The sequence below is a fragment of the Vombatus ursinus genome, unplaced genomic scaffold, assembly GCF_900497805.2.
Source record: "Vombatus ursinus unplaced genomic scaffold, bare-nosed wombat genome assembly UNPS02014832.1, whole genome shotgun sequence".
Lineage (NCBI taxonomy): Eukaryota > Metazoa > Chordata > Mammalia > Diprotodontia > Vombatidae > Vombatus > Vombatus ursinus.
In genome coordinates this window covers 9932068-9951569 of record NW_020954610.1, presented here as the reverse complement: position 1 = coordinate 9951569, position 19502 = coordinate 9932068, and the positions used below count along the sequence as shown (strand labels likewise).

At 33.7% G+C, this 19502-nt stretch overlaps 1 protein-coding gene across 3 annotated transcripts in view; it reads left to right on the top strand.

Annotated features, from left to right (window-relative positions):
- LOC114025634 (vacuolar protein sorting-associated protein 13A-like) overlaps window positions 1–19502 on the top strand; it is a 282189-nt gene that overhangs the window by 45409 nt on the left and 217278 nt on the right. For all 3 annotated transcript variants that reach the window (XM_027839101.1, XM_027839103.1, XM_027839102.1), the window contains exons 8-22: window positions 3044–3103; window positions 3343–3426; window positions 4160–4217; window positions 5866–5993; window positions 6214–6320; window positions 7915–8086; window positions 9704–9766; window positions 10289–10409; window positions 12186–12280; window positions 13426–13568; window positions 15255–15444; window positions 15540–15654; window positions 16811–16947; window positions 17411–17543; window positions 18588–18705. In XM_027839101.1, the coding sequence (XP_027694902.1) occupies window positions 3044–3103; window positions 3343–3426; window positions 4160–4217; window positions 5866–5993; window positions 6214–6320; window positions 7915–8086; window positions 9704–9766; window positions 10289–10409; window positions 12186–12280; window positions 13426–13568; window positions 15255–15444; window positions 15540–15654; window positions 16811–16947; window positions 17411–17543; window positions 18588–18705 (1724 nt within the window). The remainder of the gene's footprint in view (window positions 1–3043; window positions 3104–3342; window positions 3427–4159; window positions 4218–5865; window positions 5994–6213; window positions 6321–7914; window positions 8087–9703; window positions 9767–10288; window positions 10410–12185; window positions 12281–13425; window positions 13569–15254; window positions 15445–15539; window positions 15655–16810; window positions 16948–17410; window positions 17544–18587; window positions 18706–19502) is intronic.

Below are 19502 nucleotides of genomic sequence, written 5' to 3'. Positions count from 1 at the left end.
GAGAAGAGGCCTGGTCTAACTAGCTTGTATCAGAAGATAGTGACTTTGGTTTTAGACATGATGAGTTGGATATGCTGTTAAGACAGCCATGTGTTTTTAGTGGCAATTTTGAGTTTGTTCCTTAATAGAGCTCTGGAATTGAGGTATAGATTTGAGAGTTAATCTGTGTAGTAGTAATATTTTAAGTTATAGCATGGATGAACATACCAAGGGAGATAGTAGATAGACAGGAGAAAACTGTGGTACAAATATAGTACTTTGTATAATACTTGAATTTAGAGGGTGGAAGAAAAAACACCTGGCCAGGGAGACGGTATTGGTCAGAAATGAGTACCAGAGAGTCCATTGTTTGGAAACTAAGGGAGGACAACATTTCAGAGTGCTTAATAGAGTCAGGTCCTAAATATGAAGGACAATGAAGATTTAGAAAATTTCTTAGGAGAACCTCAGTCTTTTAGAATAGTTTCAGGAAAGTAATAGGAATAGGAGCCGGATTATAAAGGTTAGTGTGTTGCTGTTGCTCTTTTGAAGGTTTGATAACAAACATGGTGCATGAGTGACCGTCATGTTGTGCCCATTAACTGTGGGTATCCTTCAAAACTCTGTCCTGGGCTTTATCTTTTTGTCCTAATAGTTTCTCATTTGGTAATCTCAGCATCTGCCTTAGGTTCAGTTGTCATCTCTATGAAGATGGTTCCTGCATATGTTTATATAGATCTAGTCTCTCCTGAGCTATATTTTTCCAACACGAATTGCTTGTTGGACATTTAAACCCGGATGTTCCATCAGCATATCAAACTCAGTATTTCCAAAGTTATGCTCATCTTCCCAGTAAAGTTTTTTTCTCTTCTCCCCCACCCCCCGACTTTTGAACTTCCATATTTACTGTAAAGAGGAACACCATTCTCCCACTCATCCAGGTTTGCAACTTTGGTGGCATCTTCAACTCTGTCCTCTTTCTCTCACTCCACATATTTAATCAGCTGCCAGATCTTGCAGTTTCTTTCTCTACATTTCTCAAATGCATTTTCTTCTTTCCATTGACGTAGTTACCAACATAGTCTAAGAACTCATCATTGGACAGTTGTGGTAGCCTTCCAGTTGTTTTCCCCTACCTCAGTTATGTTCCTTCTCCAATCTATCATCCACTTAACTGCCAAAGTGATTTTCCTGAAGTTCAGATCTGACCATGTTATATACCCCTCTCTCCTTTGGTTTCCTGTTACCAACAGGATTAAGTGTGCAATCCTTTGACATCCAGTGAAACTAAAGGGAAAAGAAAATAGAACTAATCCAAATATTGCAAGGATGACTTTTGAACCCTAGTTTATGGAAAGTTAAAATGAAAGGACAAAGCCAAGTCAGTATTTATTCAGCACTTACTATTGTGCTAGGCACTAGAAATGCAAATACCAGCAAAAAGAAAAATACACAGTCCTTGCCTCATAGAGCTTACATTGTAGTGGGGGAAGATAGCACTTAAAAAAAGCAGCTAAAAAGTGTGTGTTTGGATGGGTGTGAGGGTGGAGTAAGGTATATGCAGGGACATGGTGGCAAAGTCCAGAGAGTCAGGAGTAGAATGGGAGAAGAGTAAAAAATGACTGACCTAGGTCCTTCCTCAGAATGGAGATTCCATGAAAAACTTAACAGTGGGAGGAGAAGACTTATGGGGGGAAGGAATCCTCCAGGATGAGAAGGCAGTTGAGACATGGTAGTGAAGGTCAGAAAGTCAGGAGCAGAGCTGGGAGAAGAGAAAAAGAAGATGAATAGTTACGTTTATCTCAGTCTTATTACAAAGGCATAGGTATTTGTTCTATTTTGTGATCATTTGTTGCTTAGAAAAAAAAAAGAAATTGAGGTGAATACCCAGAATTATTTTTTTTTTAAAGAAATGGCAAGAATGCTGATCATTGAATATGAATTAGAAGGTACCTTGGAGATCATCTAGTCCATCTGTTTTCAGACTAATAAACTAAAATATAGACACATGAAGTGGTTTGCTCGCAAGCACATGGATAAGAAGTAACAGAGAAGGCATTTAAACTGAAGTCTTTGAGCTCCAGATTTCAGGGTCCAGATTCAGTGACATTTATATTGTCCTCGGTATTTGATATATTAAGGAAGTAAGTTACTTTGTACCTAGAATTGAAGTTTATTTAAAATTGGACATAATGACCTAGCCAGGAATTTTGATAATAGGGAGCTTTATTGTATAAGTTCAACTGGTATTCACATATGATCTTAGTTTGCTATCATAAAACTTTAAGTAATTAAGTGGTACACATATGCTACTCTTAATTTATGCTCATATATCAATTTTAAAAAAATAACAGTGTCAGTGAGCTTAGCAAAAGATAGAAGTTCTAGTCTTGCCACTTAATTATTAGCTGCATGATCTGAAGAAAATCCTGTCCACATACTTCCAAAGCCTAGGAGTTCCTGCTATGGCATCCTAATGGGAAACAAAATAGAAAATTATGAGGATTTAGACCATTGAGCCAGCACATGCCTTCTACAAGTTGTCTGTTTTACTTTTTTTTGGTTTTGTTTTGTTTTGTTTCTAGTGAACTCCAAGTTCTTAGTGCTAACAGGTGAAATAACTCCCTATTTTGAATTGTCGGCTAGTTTATGGACTAGGAACCTATAGTTCTTTATAGTTTTTTGTTAAATGATTCTTGGGCTTATTCTTAATGTGTAATGCTATTTGCTGTTTCCCTTTGACTTTTCTAGTTGACCTCTCTGAGGTTTGATGATTAGGACTTTTCTTTAAACACTATTTTTCTTAGATTATTTTATGTGTTACTGGTAATGATTTGACTGCTGTCTCTGAGAAGTTACAAAACCTCTTTAAGCCTCAGATTCCTCATCTGTAAAGTGGGGATGTTAATGATTTCAGTACATATATCATAGATTGTTTTGTACATTAAATGAGATATGTGCCAAAGTGTATAGAGTTATTTTATAGTTTTAATGCTATAAATGTAGACTTCATTAAACCCTTAGATAAACTTTGATTTCATTTGTGACTTTTTCTTTTTTTTAGACAACTGATCAGGATTGGAAACCATGTGTACATGATGCATCCGAGAAAGTGTTCTGGAAGGTAAAGTATAGACAATATTAATTGCATTTTCTCCACATCTTGACATGTGGCTAGAGTCTTTTTTGTTTGTTTTAAGAAGGGAAAATAATACTGTGTAGAGAAGGGATTGTGATTTAAATCTTATCATTTGCTCAAATATATGATTACTTCTCAACTGACTATTCAAAATCCACATTAAAAGTTATAATTTATTAAGAGAACTTAAATAAATTGAAACCTTAGACTTGTTTTATTTTCAGCTAATACGTTTAGATAACCTTTTTGGCTATTGGAATGTGAATTCTGAGATGTTTCACAAGCTTGGTGACTATAAGAAATCTTTGGTAAGTACATTTTAATGTCATACATCTGTGCTTATTTAATTCAGTTAACGTTTTGTGATTTTTTTCAGTATGGGTACTCTTCTGTATTAAGGAAGAATCCCTCTATAACTTTGTAGATGAGAATTGCTGGGGTCCTAAATTCATCCGTTACTTAATCTGGCCATGAGCCTTTCCAAATTAAGCTAAGTTGGTCCTCCTAAAGAAGATATATTCATCATAGATCCCACACTTGAAGATTTTCTTGCTTGGTAAGACCAGCCAGAGCATACATTTGGCTGGTATGACCTTCAAGGACACAGAGTCCACTCCTTGCCACAATTAGCAGTAGAGTAGGACTTAGGGTGAGTACTTTATGGCTATATATAAAGCACTTAAACATGCATGTGACTGGATATTTGATTTTGAAAAATGTTTATATTATGACATTTATCTATATTATTTTATTGTTGCTTTCTAGACAGAATAGGTCAAGAGAGCTCAGTGAACCCAGTTATCTGAACGAGCATTCGTTTTTAACAATTTCCTTTTACAATACTGATTTTTGAAGGATTATTTTAAATTTACTACTCTTATTTTTCCAATGCCAAATGTCTTGTATTACAACTGAATTTGTGTTTGATTGTAAAAAAAATACATGTTTCTACCAGGTCATGGTGTGTGCAATAGTAGAATGTCATATTATTTTACAATGTTGCTGTTTACCGTAAATAAAACTAATTTTGTCTTTTAATAGGAAAGCTTAAAGTATGGAGTTGTCCATGAAGACATTATCCCCGAAGGTTATGATTTTGGTGAGTAATATTCTTTTTTTCAAGATTTTAATGGCCATTAAGTTTTAAATGATAACCTAATGAGATTAAATTTCCTATTCCCATTAGATTATTTTTTTAAAAAAAAAACCCTTTCATTTTTATTTTCTGTTTGTTATTATTTAGCTTGCTGTTGGGGAATATAGGGAAATATTCCAGGCATAAGGAAAAATATGGATGTTAAGTTGCTGTCATATATTCTGTGGACATTCAAGAAGTGTTTATTATTGGTAGTTTATTGTTGAGGATAGCTAACTCGATTCCTGAGTTGGACTCCCTAAAGTTATTAACCTGAAATAATTCAGCAGCCTGGATATAGACTTCTTTCTGTTTCCACTTGTAGAACATGATTTTTGGTTTTAAGGAGCTGTCCAGTATGTAAAGAAATAGTTAAATAGGGATTCCATATAAATGTATCTTTTAGCATACCCATAACTGTGATAATCCAACCTGTTTTTCCAGACTGATTTATATTGCTTCTTGGATGCTTTCTTTCAGTTTAATGGTACTATGGGGTTTTCCCTGTCCTCAGTATTTCACCTACCACTACTGTGCTTTTGCACACAGGCTCAAATATTTTAGACATCTCTTCTAACCCTGGAAATCTCTGACTCCCTTTGAGACTTTGCTGAAGTGTCAGCATCTTCACAAGGCTTTTCCTGATCCTTCAGTTGTCAGCATTTTTCTTCTATCTTTCTAAATTACTTGTACATATGTTTTCTTTACTTACCTGCTATATACAACTTATTTCCTCCAGTAGAAAACAAAATCTTTAAAGGCAAAGACTTTTTTGCTTTTTTTTAGTATTCCTAGTGTCTACCATAGTATCTTGCACAAACATATAATGAGTTATTTTACTTCTCATTTTGGAATTTCAGTATATGTTACATTTTTCTTCATTTCATGTTAATATGTGATTTAGTTAGTCCTTATATTTAGTAAAGGGAGACACTATATTATGTGGATTAAAAAAAGATAAAAAAATCTTCAAAAATTAATTAGAATATCTTCTAGATAACTTCCAGCTCTAAAATATTCTCAGATTTGATTAAAGAGAGATGCCGCAATTTGGCCATTATTGGGGAGAACAGCTGAAGTCAGAAGACATGGTTTTAAGTCCTGACACAGTCACTCATTAGCTCTGTGACCTTAGATTTCTCCAAGGTGCAGTGTAAAATGGTGTTAATATTTGTAATGTCTGTGGAAGCATTTTATAATCATAATCTGATATGAAATTGTAAACCATTGCATCAAACTCAAATAGAAATCAATTCTTCTAGGCCTCATATTGACTTCGAAAACCATAAATTAACATTACCGAGGTTGTATTATATTTATATTTATTTTGTTAAACATTTCCCAGTTACATTTTAGTCTGGTTTCCACTGCACTCTGGAGCTTTTTGGCCAAGAGGCCAAGAATACAAGCTTGAGATCTGTGGTGTAAACTTTTTATCACCGTCCAGGAGTTATAGATGAATGGGAAAAGGAGAAAAAAGAGTATATTGTAAACCCTCCCCATTTTTAGTGTTTTAAGGGTTGAAACCACAACGGAAAAAGAGGCTTTCTAAAGTTGAGGTGGCTGATCTGTTTTCTCAGTTTAATTTCTTTTAATCTATGTTATTTTCTAGTATTCCGTCCCATATCAGCTCAAGCCAAACTTCGCATGAATCACCGAACAGATTTAGATTTTTCTACACCAAAAATGGATTTGGATGTGAGGCTACAAGATATAGGCATTGAATTGAATAAATTACAGGTGATACTGATTTTGTAAATTATTTTGAATTGTCAGTTCTATGTATTTTAAAATGAGAGCTAAATTTTATAATCTTCAATATTTAAATAGTATACTTTATATACTTTTTATTTTCTCTGTGGTTAAAAAAAGGTAAGTAATTGAAGCGTTTGCTTACTTTCAGTGATTAGATAATACTTTTTTTTCTGAGACATTTAAGAACTTTTTTTCCATTTATTAGTATTTCAGTATCATGGAACTCCTTGAATCAGTTGACATGATGACTCAAAACCTGCCATATAGGAAATATAGGCCTGATGTACTTGTTCACAACAATGCCAAAAAATGGTAAGCATATTTTTTTCTTAAACATGTTTTATTTAAGACAAAATTACAAAATGATATTTTAAAATAATTTCTGGGAATAATTTGTATATTTAAAAGAGAGGGGGATGCGCTGCTGGTTTATTTTCTTTACCCATTAATTTCTACCTTCTTATTTATAGATACTTGTGTATTTTTTAGACATGGTTAGTTTGAGGCTATCATTAGGATAGCTATTTATTCCTGGGTCATTAATTTGATATGTTAAATTTTGAAATTAAATACAAAGTTTGAAATGATAGCATTTGGAATATAACTCTTTTCAAGTTATTATTTAGCAGGACTGAACTTTCCCATTCAAAAACATGTCTTTTAAATTTGACTTTAAATTTCCAAGCTCAACATTATTACTATTATTTTTTAAAGCCTTATATAATAAGTTATCCAAATATATTCTATCAGGTATTGAATTCCAAAGCTTTATCTGTCAAATACTTTGCAGTTTACATTTGCTTCATTATCTGGAACCTTTAGACATGTTGGCTTTTTCTTCCTTGAGCTAGCTTCCAATATATGAGCTACTTCATATTGTGTAAATATGTTCCTTTAGATCAAGCTACCTTAACTTTCTTAAAATGAAATTTGAAAATCTAGAAAATGTTGTCCTCATTTGTTTCCTCTTATTTTTTTAACCAGACCTTTGATTTTAATGATATAAGGAACTCCATTGAGGAAACTTCTTTAACTAATGTAGATTGGCAATTGTATTGTTATAGCCTTTAAAGGTAAAGGAAGAATGGAATAAGCATTTATATAGCACCTGCCATGTGCCACATATTGTGCTGAATCTTTAAAAATATTTCATTTGATTTTCATAGTAATCCTTGAAAGGTAGATACTGCTGTCCTCATTTTGCAGTTGGGGAAACTGAGGCAAACAGAGGTTTGAATGAAGTGGCCAGGGTCACACAGGTAGTAAGTATCTGAGCTTGGCTTTGAACACAGGTCTTCCTTACTCCAGGTCCACCACTTTATCCACTGTGCTGCCACCTAACCGCCTGTAATAAGAATTGATTGAGGGGCAGCTAGGTGGAGCAGTGGGTAGAGCACTGACCCCGGAGTCAGGAGGACCTGAGTTCAAATGTGACCTCAGACACATAATACTTCCTAGCTGTGTGACTCTGGGCAAGTCACTTAAAAATTAAGGCACCAAATTGCCTCACTAAAAAAAAAAAAAAAAGAATTGATTGAGTACCTTTAGAGGTTAAGTGACTTGACTAGGGACACGTAGGCAGTATAGATCAGAGGTAGGACACCTAAATTCTTATGTTTCTGACTCTTAAGACTGGCTCTTTTCGTGCATTTTGCCTTTCCATTTGGTTTCTTGTACAGGTAGTAAGATTGACTCAGTCCAATTTCTCTTCTTACTGTTTCCTTCTTGTGACCAAGGTACTAGTAATCTATAACTGACAAAAAGAATAGCAGAAGGGAAGAAGAAAAAAAATCACCTGGCTAATTTTCCATTGAGATAATAAATCACTTCATTAATAGGTACTTTTAGAATATATATGATTTCAGCTTTATCTCTTATAGCTATTTTATATATTTTTTTTTATTAGGTGGAAGTATGCAATAACTGGTATTCTTAAAGTAAATATCCAGCCCAGGCTGCACATGTGGTCGTGGAAATACATTTATGAACATAGGCAAAATGTGAAGCAGTATAAAGAGCTTTATAAGAGAAAGATAAGAAGTAAGAAGCCAACTAATGAAATTCTAAGCTCTTTGCAGGTTAGCATTTTTTTTAAAACATCAATGATACGTTGACTATACTTGGAACTCCTTTGTCTTTTAAGAGTTGGAATTTTCCTGATTCTACTCTTATTGTTATTTTCTGTTAATGGCACCTCTTCTCTATTTGTACCCTCTACTAATGTCTGTCTATTGTGTTTTTCTTTTTCCATTTTTTCTCCATATTCACTTCCATAAAGGAATCATCCTCTCAACTGTCATTTATATGCCATTGAAGACTCTCCTAAGTTATCTGAGCCTTTAGAATTTGACTAAATCTGGAAGCTTTTTGGAATTAATGGAGTCTTCCTGGGGTCACAGTTATCTTAAACTTTTATTATATCATTTCCCTGATTAAGTATCTGCAAACATTGCATTACAAACAGTGCCTACAACATTGGCTTTCTAGACTTTGAGATTTTTAAAGTGTACATAGTCTAATCACTAAACCTTTTTTCACACAATTTGCTAACACAGATCCTATATGCTAATCAATCATAAGAATTTCCTTAGTGTCACATATATGTTATGTTAATTTCTGCACACAAATCTTTGTTTATATGCTCTGCTTGCAGTGCTCATAACCTCTTGGTTTTTCTATGACTATCAGAATTCTATTCATCCATTAAGGTCAAGATCCAGTCCTTTTTTTCCCCCCTTAGAAAATTTTCAACTACTGTGGCTTATACTAATTTCTTCTTTCTCTGAATTAGTTTTAACACATTTAGTCTGTGCCTCCAGATTTTATACTTGTATTGTTGTTCATGTGGTCTTGTTCATTTTTCTTTCTACCAGTAAATTTTTAGTTTATTGAATCCTAGAATCTTAGACCTAGGAGAGAGCTTAGTGATGAAACATTTTCATTCTCTTGTTTTGTGCAAAAGGAAATGATAGCTTGGTTAAGTGAAAGGTGAGCCAAAGGTCATACAGTTAATTTTTAGTAGTATCAGGACTAGAACCAATGTCTCCTGATTTCGTTCAGGATTCTTTCTGCTCCGTGATGATGCCTTTCATTTCTTTAGTTTCCCCTAAGCTAAAATCCATAGTGCTGATTACAAAGTAGGCATGCCATTCATTGAAAACATGTTGATTAATTGATTTGAAGAAGCAAAATAAAAATCATTGTTTTGATGTCCCTGGCAATGAATCAGTTGATCACTTTATCATGTCTGTGGTTATTCTGTTAAAGGTAAAGCATAGGGTCTTTATTATTACCTAAAATCAGAATTAGTTTCATTTAATATGTGTTTATATTTAAATTAAAGTGATTGAATAGATTTTTTTGTTAATGCTATACTGTGTTATGTTTCAAACATATAAATATATTTTAAAATTTTATCCTTTTTTGTTTGTTGTGGCAGTGTCTGCTGCAGTTAATAGTATAGGCAGTGCTTTTCAGGTGTTACTCTTGAAAAATGAGATGTTTTCCCATTTCATACTTATTTCTCTTCATTTCTGCTCTCTAGTTCTTTCGTCGTTTCTTCATTTTGCTCATTCTATGTCATCCTTCCGACACACAAAACTTCCCTCAACTTACACTACAATAATTTAATAGAGGATATCGTATGTAAAGTTATATAGATGATGTTAACATATCTTTTCTCTTTTTACTTTCAGCATTTGGAAAAGATCTTGGATGTATTTAACATCATTTTGGCAAGACAACAAGCGGAAGTTGAGGTATATTTGTATATTTTTTTCAATTACTGGAAAGTAAGACCAAGGTCTTTGAAATTAGAGGATAAAATCATATGGATTCCAGTTTATGTACCTAAAATACTTTGGCCTGAGACCGTGTCTTAACCATTTTAATCTTGGGTTACTTTCTATGAAAATAGTAGTCCTTTAAATTCTTGAATTTATTGAAGAAAAATACGTCATTATAGAAGGACAGTGGCTTTTACTGAATTCTTGCTTTTCATAATAAGAAGGAAACTTCTCTGTCAGCAGCAATTCTTAGAAACTAAAGAGAGTTATAAGACTCTTGAATCCGTAATTTGGATAAATATGCATTTGTATATGTTCTGTTGTAAAAGTGTGTCCATAGGGCATTTATTTGCTTAACCATATAGGCTTTCGAAAGAGGAGTATGAATTTATTTTTTTGAGTACTAATTATAAGCCAGTTCATCAAATTTATTTCATAAATTGATTTTTATATTACATAGTTTAATATAATTTTCATTTTATATAATATTCATAGATAAAGAAAGCTGGACTTACAATTTATGGAGCATATCCTGAGGAAAATAGAGGCTGGTTTGGTTGGATGTGGAATTGGTCAGAGTCAAACAGTAATGAGCAAGCAGATGCTAAACCTGCAAGTATGTTCATTTAGTTAATCTTTTAAATGTGTGAAGCGAAAGTTTTGAAGAAAATATGCTTTTAAAACTAAATTCCTGTAATTCTGTATTTACATGTCAATGCCAGTTTGCCTCAGAAACGTGAATTCATTCATTTTGGTGGATTTGGAATTGATTTAATGACTTGATATATAGTTGTGGTTCATTGTCACCTTGGAAGGAAGTTTCTGGTGAAGTTCTGTTAATTAGTAAATATTTATTATGGGCTTACTGTCTGCCTACCACTGTTGTGCCCTGGGGATATAAATAGGAAAAAAAGAAGAACTTCTACCTTCAATGAACTTGCAACCTAAAAGGGCAAGACTACACATAAAAGGCAAAAGGAAGTTGAGGGGAGGGGAGGAAGGGCTGGGGAAAGTATCTGGAGTATCTTTGGAGTCCCAAGGTAGAACAGCAGGTGAGAAATGAGGAGATGCTCTGAGCTGAGCTTCCTCCTTAAGTGGAAGTTTTGCAGTTCATGTTCTGTCCTCCAATCAGAGGAGCACAGGATGATGATGAGCTGGAGTACCTTATATAATGATGAGATTTTCCCAATAAATTTCCTGTAAGTTCCCCCAAGAATGGGTGCTTGGTCCTGTGCTCTTTAATATTTTTATTAATGACTTAGATAAAATTGTTTTATGAACAAATTGAATGGGAAATAATTAAGTGGTTACTCTGTCCCAAATATTATACTAAGCGCTAGAGATACAAATACAAAAGTGAGACAGTCTCTGCCCTCAAGGAGCTTATATTCTAGTAGGGAGGAATACTCCTATGGAAATGTGGTGGCCAGGGAAGGGAGTTATAGTCTAGAGAGTAAAAAAAAATGACGAATAGAACAGTAGAATATTGTCATGCTTCTTCAAGAGCAAATGGTTGTATTGATTCCAGTATACTTCTCAGAGCAAGAGGTGGAAATCAGAGGGGTTGGGAGTGAGGGTGCGGTGTAGGGAAGATGCATGAAGACGAGGCAGCTAGGTGGGGTAGCAAATTGGCCACTGAACTTTGAGTCAGAAAAAGCTGAGTTCGGTGACCCCAGATAAGTAATTTCTCCACTGCCTCAGTTTCCTTATCTGTAAAATGGGGATAATAATAACAATAATGGTAATAATAATGCCTATCTCCCATGGTTGTTGTAAGGATAAAATGGTTTTAAAGTTCTTTGCAAACCTTAAAAAACTATATAAATGCTAGCTGCAGCTGTTGGTTGTTGTTGTTTCAAGGAATGAACCATGAATACAAAGACAAAAATGAAAGTTAATTAGGGGATAGTAATATGACCATTACTTTCTGTTCTTAACAGTTTGCTAGCAGTTTATAACCTATTTCCTTATTTTTTTTTAAAGGCAGCAAGCAATAGTTGAACATGTTTATACGCATAATTTCTTTATGTAATTCATGAATATTTTGTTTAGTTATGGTCAGCTTCATTTTGTGGATGCTTTATTTCCAAAGAATTTCTTAATTGAATTCTCACTGTAATTCAGAAAATAAAATCTCACTTAACATTTTTCATACTCCATTTCATAATCAGTGGACTTTTATTCCATCTACCTTCGGTCCCTTAAAGTAAACAACATTTTTTAAAGTCAGTAATTAATAATTTAATTTTTTTTATGTCTGGCATTGTATACTCTTTCAAAATTCTTTGCAGGCATTATCAAAACATAAGAAATATTGCATGTTGAAAACATTTAAGAAAGGCTAAACTACAGCTAATGTAATTTTATTTTTTTTTTATTTCTAATCTGTAAGGTCTTGAAGAATATATGACAGCTGAAGAGAAGGCTAAACTCTATGAAGCAATTGGTTATAGTGAAACCGCTGTTGACCCAACGTTGCCCAAAACAGTATGCTATCATTACATGGAAATTTGCTAAATGTTTGATGCAACCATTTCTTTTTCTATCATCTTATTATTTTGTGGAATCTAATTTTTACATTTGGTAAAGTATGTAGTACAAAATAAGTATGCATGTGTAAAATAGTTTATTTCATTTATCTTTAATGAATGTTTTGATATTCTTAAAAGATTTAGCATTTGTTACCATATCAGAAGTGGCGATCAAAAAAAACAAAACAATGAAAACCAATCTATAAGGATTTGATCCTAAATTATGACACTTTAAAGCCGAAAGGATCTTATGGTCATTAAGTCAAAGCCCCTTTTGAATATAAAGAAGATGGTTTTGCAGAAATATGTTCCCTAAAGTTTCTGAGCTAGGCACCAATGCATTGACTTCTAGTTCTGTGTTCGTAAGGTAGAGAAATCCTTCCTGATTTTGACTAACTAGAGGCTCCCCAGCCTGCTATGGCTCATTTTGAATTCATTTATTCTTCATTGGTAGTTCAAGAAGAGCTGAGCCGCAGCATTTTGGCTCTGACCCAGTGTACCTCCCTACCCCCCACAAATTCCTTCATGCACTGGCTCTTAGGAGAACCAGGGAAAACAACTGGGGTAGGTATATACCACACTTGAAGGGTTTTTCAACCAGTACTGTCAAATGCTTGGCTGCCAGGTGGTGCAGTAAATAGAGTGCTGGGCTTGGATTCAGGAAGACTTATCTTCATGAGTTCAGATCTGTCCTCAGACACTTTTACTGGCTGTGTCCCTGGACAAGTCACTTAACCTTGTGTGCCTCAGTTTCTTCTTCTATAAAAAAAGCTGGAGAAGGAAATGGCAAATTACTCAGTATCTTTGCCAAGAAAACCCCCAAATGGAGTCACAAAGAATCAGACATGATTGAACAACAAATTGAATGCTTATCTTTGTAGTATAGTCATTTTGTTATATAATTTATTTGTGAATATAACATTTCCCATTGCAAAATAGAGATTAAGAATTGCTACCTATTTCCTCATGTCATATAACGACTTTATAACTAGATGTATTTAAAGTATTTTAGATTCTTTGAAATAAAGGTTGTGGAAATAATAATAGATATGTTCATTTTTTGTTCAATTTTCTTTTTATGCTTCTTTACATATTCCCTAGTACGAAGCCAAAAAATTATCTGTACGCTTGGAAAGCATGCATATTTCTTTAAGGGAAAAGCAGAAAAAATCTGAGTTGGTACATATTTCCTTAGGAGAATTCAGCACATTGATCATACAACGACCGGGAGCACAAGCAATAAAGTAAGCACCCATCTATCTTAATTTTAATCCTATTATGAGGAAAGGTCACAATGTAAGAATTAGAATATGTTAGAGTCTTACTTATTCTTCAGTATTTCCATAGGCATGCTACTGTTTAATAGTTTTTAATAGTTTTTAATAGTTTTAATACTGTTTAAAAGTTTTTTAAATATAGTTTTTATAACTTTTGTATAATTTTAAAATATGTTCAGAACTTGTTTTTGGTGTGAGAAGCAACGTGCAGTCACCAACCAGTTTTATTGTGTTTCAGTCTTGTTATGGAATTTGATGATTCTTCCTTTCAAAGTTGAACTTAATACGTATAATAAATGCTAGCTTTTCTAGATCACTAAGTAGGTATTGAGAAAAGTTTCAAATTAATATAAAATCAACATGCATTAATTAAGCACTTAGTATGTGGCAGGCATTATGCTTAGGGCTGGTGATACAGAGAAAGGCAAAAATAGTCTCTGCCTTCAGAGAGATGACAATCGAATGTGTGAGACAACATGTAAATAACTATGTATGTACAAAATATAGACAGAATAGATGAAAGGTAATCTAAGGGGGGAAGGCACCAGTAGTTGGGTAGACCAAGAAAGAAGGTGAAAGAAGGTGTAGAAGGTGAAATTTGAAGGAAGTCAGGTGAAGCAAGTAGTGAGAACATTCCAGGCATGGAGGACAGCCTGTGCAAAGGAAGGGGAGATGGAGTGAACAGCAGGAACAGCAAATAGGATAGAATAGCCAGATCTGAGACTGTGTGGAAGGGATTAACGTGGAGGAAGAATGGAAATAAAGGAGGCGGCCAGGTTTTAAAGAGCTTTACGGGTCAGAAAGGACTTTATATTTAATCCTGTAGGTGATGGGAAGCCACTGGAGTTTGGTGAGTACTGGGGTGGCATTTTCAGGCCCATGATTTAGGAAAATCATTGTGGAGTCTGAATGGAGGATGGACTGGTATGGTGAGGCAAGGAGGTTGGTTAAAAGACTATTGTAGTAGTCCAGGCAAGGGCCTGAACCGGAGTGATGACTGTGAGTGAAGAGAAGGGGCAGGATGTACCTGAGAGATACTATAAAGGTCAAGTGCCAAGAGGTTTTATCAACTAATTGAATGTATGGGGTGAGGGAGGAATCAAAAATGACACCAGGGTTGCAAATCTGGATGACTGGGAGGATGGTGGTACCTTCAGTATTACAGGGAACTTAGGAATGGGAAAGGATTTTGGGGATAAAGGTAATGGGTTCTGTTTTGGTCATATTGAGTTTGAGATGCTTATGGGATATTCAGTTCAAGATGTCCAAAAGGCAGGTGGTGATATTGCAGTGTAGCTCAGGAGAGAGATCAGAGCTACATATACAGAGAGGGAATCATTTGCATTTAGTTAATAATTGAACCATCACAGTTCATGAGATCACCAAGTGAGATAATAAAGAGAGATAAGAGAAGAGGGCTCAGAACAGAACTTTGAGGGACGATAACCACTTTTTGTGGTTATGACTAAAATAAAGAACCAATAAAGCAGACTGACACACATTTAAAGCTCTACCACTTCAGACAAATATTTTTCCTTGAATTTATTGATTGGGAATTATGAAATTTTAATTTAAACTATTTTTGTTTTATGTTTTTAATATTGAAAATACTTATTTTGTATTTAAATTTTTGTGCTGTCCTTTTTTATATAGATTTGAAAGTAAGATAGACTCATTTCATGTTACTGGTTCATCAAGTTATGACTCAAAACCTTGTCTCCTTTCTCCATTGGATGACACTTCTTCACTTTTCAAAATTATGTTTGAGACCAACCCATTAGATGGATCTGCTGCTCAGAGATGTGTTATAGAAGCTGAGCCTTTGGAAATCATATATGATGCAGTAAGTAAAGATCTTTCTGTCATCATAGCTTTTTCTTTGATGTCCATGTAGAAATAAGCTTGTGTATCATGTTAGTGATAATTGTATTTTAACAGAAAACGATGAATAGTATAGTGGAATTCTTTCGGCCCCCAAAAGAAGTTCATTTGGCACAGTTGACAACAGCAACTTTGATGAAACTGGAAGAATTTCGTGAGAAAACAGCAACAGGTAAATGCCAATATTCACTGCTGGTGAATCAAAAGACAAAGTCACTTAACACATAAAGAAATGCTTAGTTTATTATTTTAAAGGCTATAATCTTAAACCTTTATTTTTCTAGATAAATTATTATGGAATTTGATTTGATATGTTTTTATCTTTAAAGACCAATATGGTAATAAATGTGAAGCATTTTGGTGTAGTGGAGGAAGTCCTCAGGAATTTCTAGATTCAAGTCCTGCCTCTGACACATCCTCGTCTTGTGATCCTGGGCAAGTCATTTAATCTCTCAGTGCCTGAGTAATTTCTTTGAGAATGTAAATTGTCCCAACACTTACTGTTCTGCCTTTGGGAAAAAAATTTCCTTGATTGGGAGTTCCCTACATAAGTAAAATCATGAATTCCCCTCCCCCTAAAAAATGGTAGTAAATAATCCTTTTCACATTTGAAAGGATCAAAACTAAATTTGCACTTTTAAGCCTGTGGTTACTCTTTTAGGGGGGATACTAAGGTTGGTTTTCAACTTATTTCTTTTGACACCTAGTCTTGTTTTTCCTTTTCCTTCCTTTCTCCTACTTTCCCTTTCTGTTTGTTATTGCTCAGTCTTCTTATGTCATACTTCCTTGCTAAGTTCACCTCTATTTGTAATCTTATGTTTTCCTGAATGATATTTTTATGTCACTTTTTCTGTGCTAGTTATGTTGCAGTCAGTTTGTGCCTGTCCATGGATGCCATGTTGTAGTAGGGGAAATGAGACATGTACCCAAATATACAAAAACTAGTTTGAAATTGTATACATATGATGAGTTCAACAGAGTGGCTAATTAAAGGACAGAAGTGTTACCTTTGATGATTAATGGAGGACGGTGACCTGTTGTATTCTTGGAGACTTCCATAGTGACATTAATTTATTAATGTTCATTTTTGTTCATTTCATTAATTTATCTTTTATATGATTATTCAGCCAGTTTTAAATCTTCCTAATTGTATTATGATGGTTACTACATTTGTGAAGTTGATTGTCTCTGTAGTATGTATGTTAAAATTATATATTCAACTCTCAGATTTACTTAATATTTAATTGACATATAAATTAGGCAACAAATACTAATTGTATTCTAGTTGTAATTAAAAATGACTAATTATAAAGTTTTTTATTTTAAAGGTTTATTGTATGTTATTGAAACACAGAAAATTCTTGATCTCAAAATTAATATGAAGGCTTCATACATTATTATTCCTCAAAATGGATTTTATACTCCCACATCAAATATACTTCTCTTGGATCTTGGTCATCTAAAGGTATACATTTATAATATCATATATAAAGTTTGCTAAATATTACATTGATAATTCTGAATATGTTTACTACCTCTTTGTTGTTGATGAAATGAAACCTAGCTTGTTACATGGATAGTACGCCATGGTACGTATAATACTTTTTTTTTTTAAGATATAACCTGTTACCAAAATTAGCAGATGAAATCTCCTTCCTTGATGATTGAAAATAATTTGAATTTTCATCTAGTCAGGTTGGTTCAGTACATCTCTAAATGAAGATGTACAGGATGAGCCACATAATTTGTGATGCATTTCTTGTGAAAAAGCAGGTTACCTATCTCATTTTGTTACGGTCTTTTTTTCCCTATCTATGAATTCATATTGTTCCCAGTTATTTATTTTCGATTTGTCAAAAATGGAAACTTTAAAGTGAAGCCATACTTTGAACTGTTGTAAATACATCTTCATAATATTTACTTTTAAGGTATCAAGCAGGAAGCGTTCTGAGTTACCACACATTGAAATAAGTCAGTGTAATATCGAAGAGATTATGTCTAGAGCTTATGATAATTTTGATATTCAGCTTAGTAGCGTACAGCTACTTTTTAGCACAGCTGGTAAGTATAACATAAATCATTGTTTTTTTCCCCTTGTATTCTCTAAATTTGAGTCTTGGGCATTTTTTATTGGAAGTTTCATCCTTTAGAATTATTTTCTTCTTTGGGTATAACATTCTCATAGTATGAGAACTCAGATGACTCAATAGGATTGAATATAATTCAAGGATTTTCTTGGAGTTAGAGTTTAGTTTTTCTTTTACCAAACTGTCAGTTTTTAATCTAAAATAGTGGTTACACCAAAGTTAATACAAATTTGGTTCTGGGATATGCTGTAATTATCTTTGAAATTATATCCTGATTTTGCCAATGTTAAAATTAGTTTGCATTTCCAGAACCAAAGACATAAAGTGCAGTTGTAGAGAAAAATTTGTCAAAAATTTCCTGTACAAAATCAATATATTGCTATATTTTAATACTTTTGTTAGGGGAGTTAATTTGCATATTTTATGAACAACAATTCTTAAAGCTCGTTAACACTACTCATTGCTAATGTTTGGGGAGATGTTGTAAAGAAAGGATGAAATCTCCTGGTGTTACATACTTTCCTATGATTGTGATACTGTTCCTATATAGAGCAGATTGACTGCTTTATTAAACAAAATTTCATTGATACCATAAGTGCTCTTTAAAAAAAAAAAGAAAGACGCCCATTCTTTAAATGTACTTGCATATTGGAGGTTGGGAGCTAAATAGTGAAATTATTCAAGTTACTATTTGATTTTTGTAAATATCAGTCCTGAGATGTGCCCTCTCTGCCTGGCCTGTCTTTCCTTCTAAAATGAGTTAACTTCCTCTTCCATGATATTTACTGCTTTAATCTAATACCTCTGGCTTGTTAGGAAGCCCCTCAATAGTGTAGGTCAACAGGAACTTTAAGCAGCAGCAAGAGAAAAAAGAAGTAGAGAAAACAAACCTGGGGGATCACTATGATCAAGGGAGGATGGTAATAAACAGATGCTGGTGGGAAGTGTTCAGGATTATGCTGAAGCTTTCAGATCCTATGTATAGCAAATATATATATAGTTAATTTATTGTTTCTAGGTGATGATTGGAAAGAAGCTCGAAAGCTCAAGTCTTCTCATCAGCATATCTTGAGGCCGCTGCATTTTAATGTGGAATTGTCCAAGTCCATGGTTGTCACAGATATAAGAATGCCTAAGTAGGTTTCATCTCTTGGTTATAAGGGCTTTGTTTTTTAGTAATTGGATCATTAGGAAAATATTTCATGTATTTGACTCTTTTAAAAGATGTAGAGAACTCTTTTTAACAAATAGATTTTAGTGTCTGGCTGAATGAATGAATTTAATTCATAGACATTACCCTATATTTAAACAAATACCATTTTAATGTCTGGCTATATATAATGAATTTAATTGCTTGTTTTAGAAGATGACCCATAATAACAGTGTTTTACTGTTCTTCTTAGAATATATTTTGTTATACAAGTATAATACCTGCTTGTACTAACCCAAGTGGGAAACCTTTTCATGGTAGAAGGCAGCATTAGTATTTAGGTGTAATCAAAGAAGGCCACATTCAAAAAACTTCAGTTAGATATATATAAAAATGTACATCACCTAACTAATAAATACTGGGTAATTTTAAAAAAAATGAAAACTGTTAGTTTTAAACTTAACTAACATTTTAATGACTTTTTTTGTGTCTGCTTTTTGTTGGAAAGCATTTGAATATTTGGTTGCAGCATGAAGGTCCACAGTTTCAGTTGATCCTCTTGATGGATATCAGTCATTTGTGACCTTAAGGGCATCTTGATTTGGGTTATGTAGGAGAATGTAGATTCAAGCAATAAGTGGTTGAAAATCAAGAAAGCATTTTTCAGACAATGTTGCTGAAGGTGTGGGTATTCTACTGTATTTTTCCATATTTCAGTTGGATCTTTCTTAGCATCAAACGGTGACTTTAAAATGTCATCTCCTGAGAGCTCAATCAATTCCA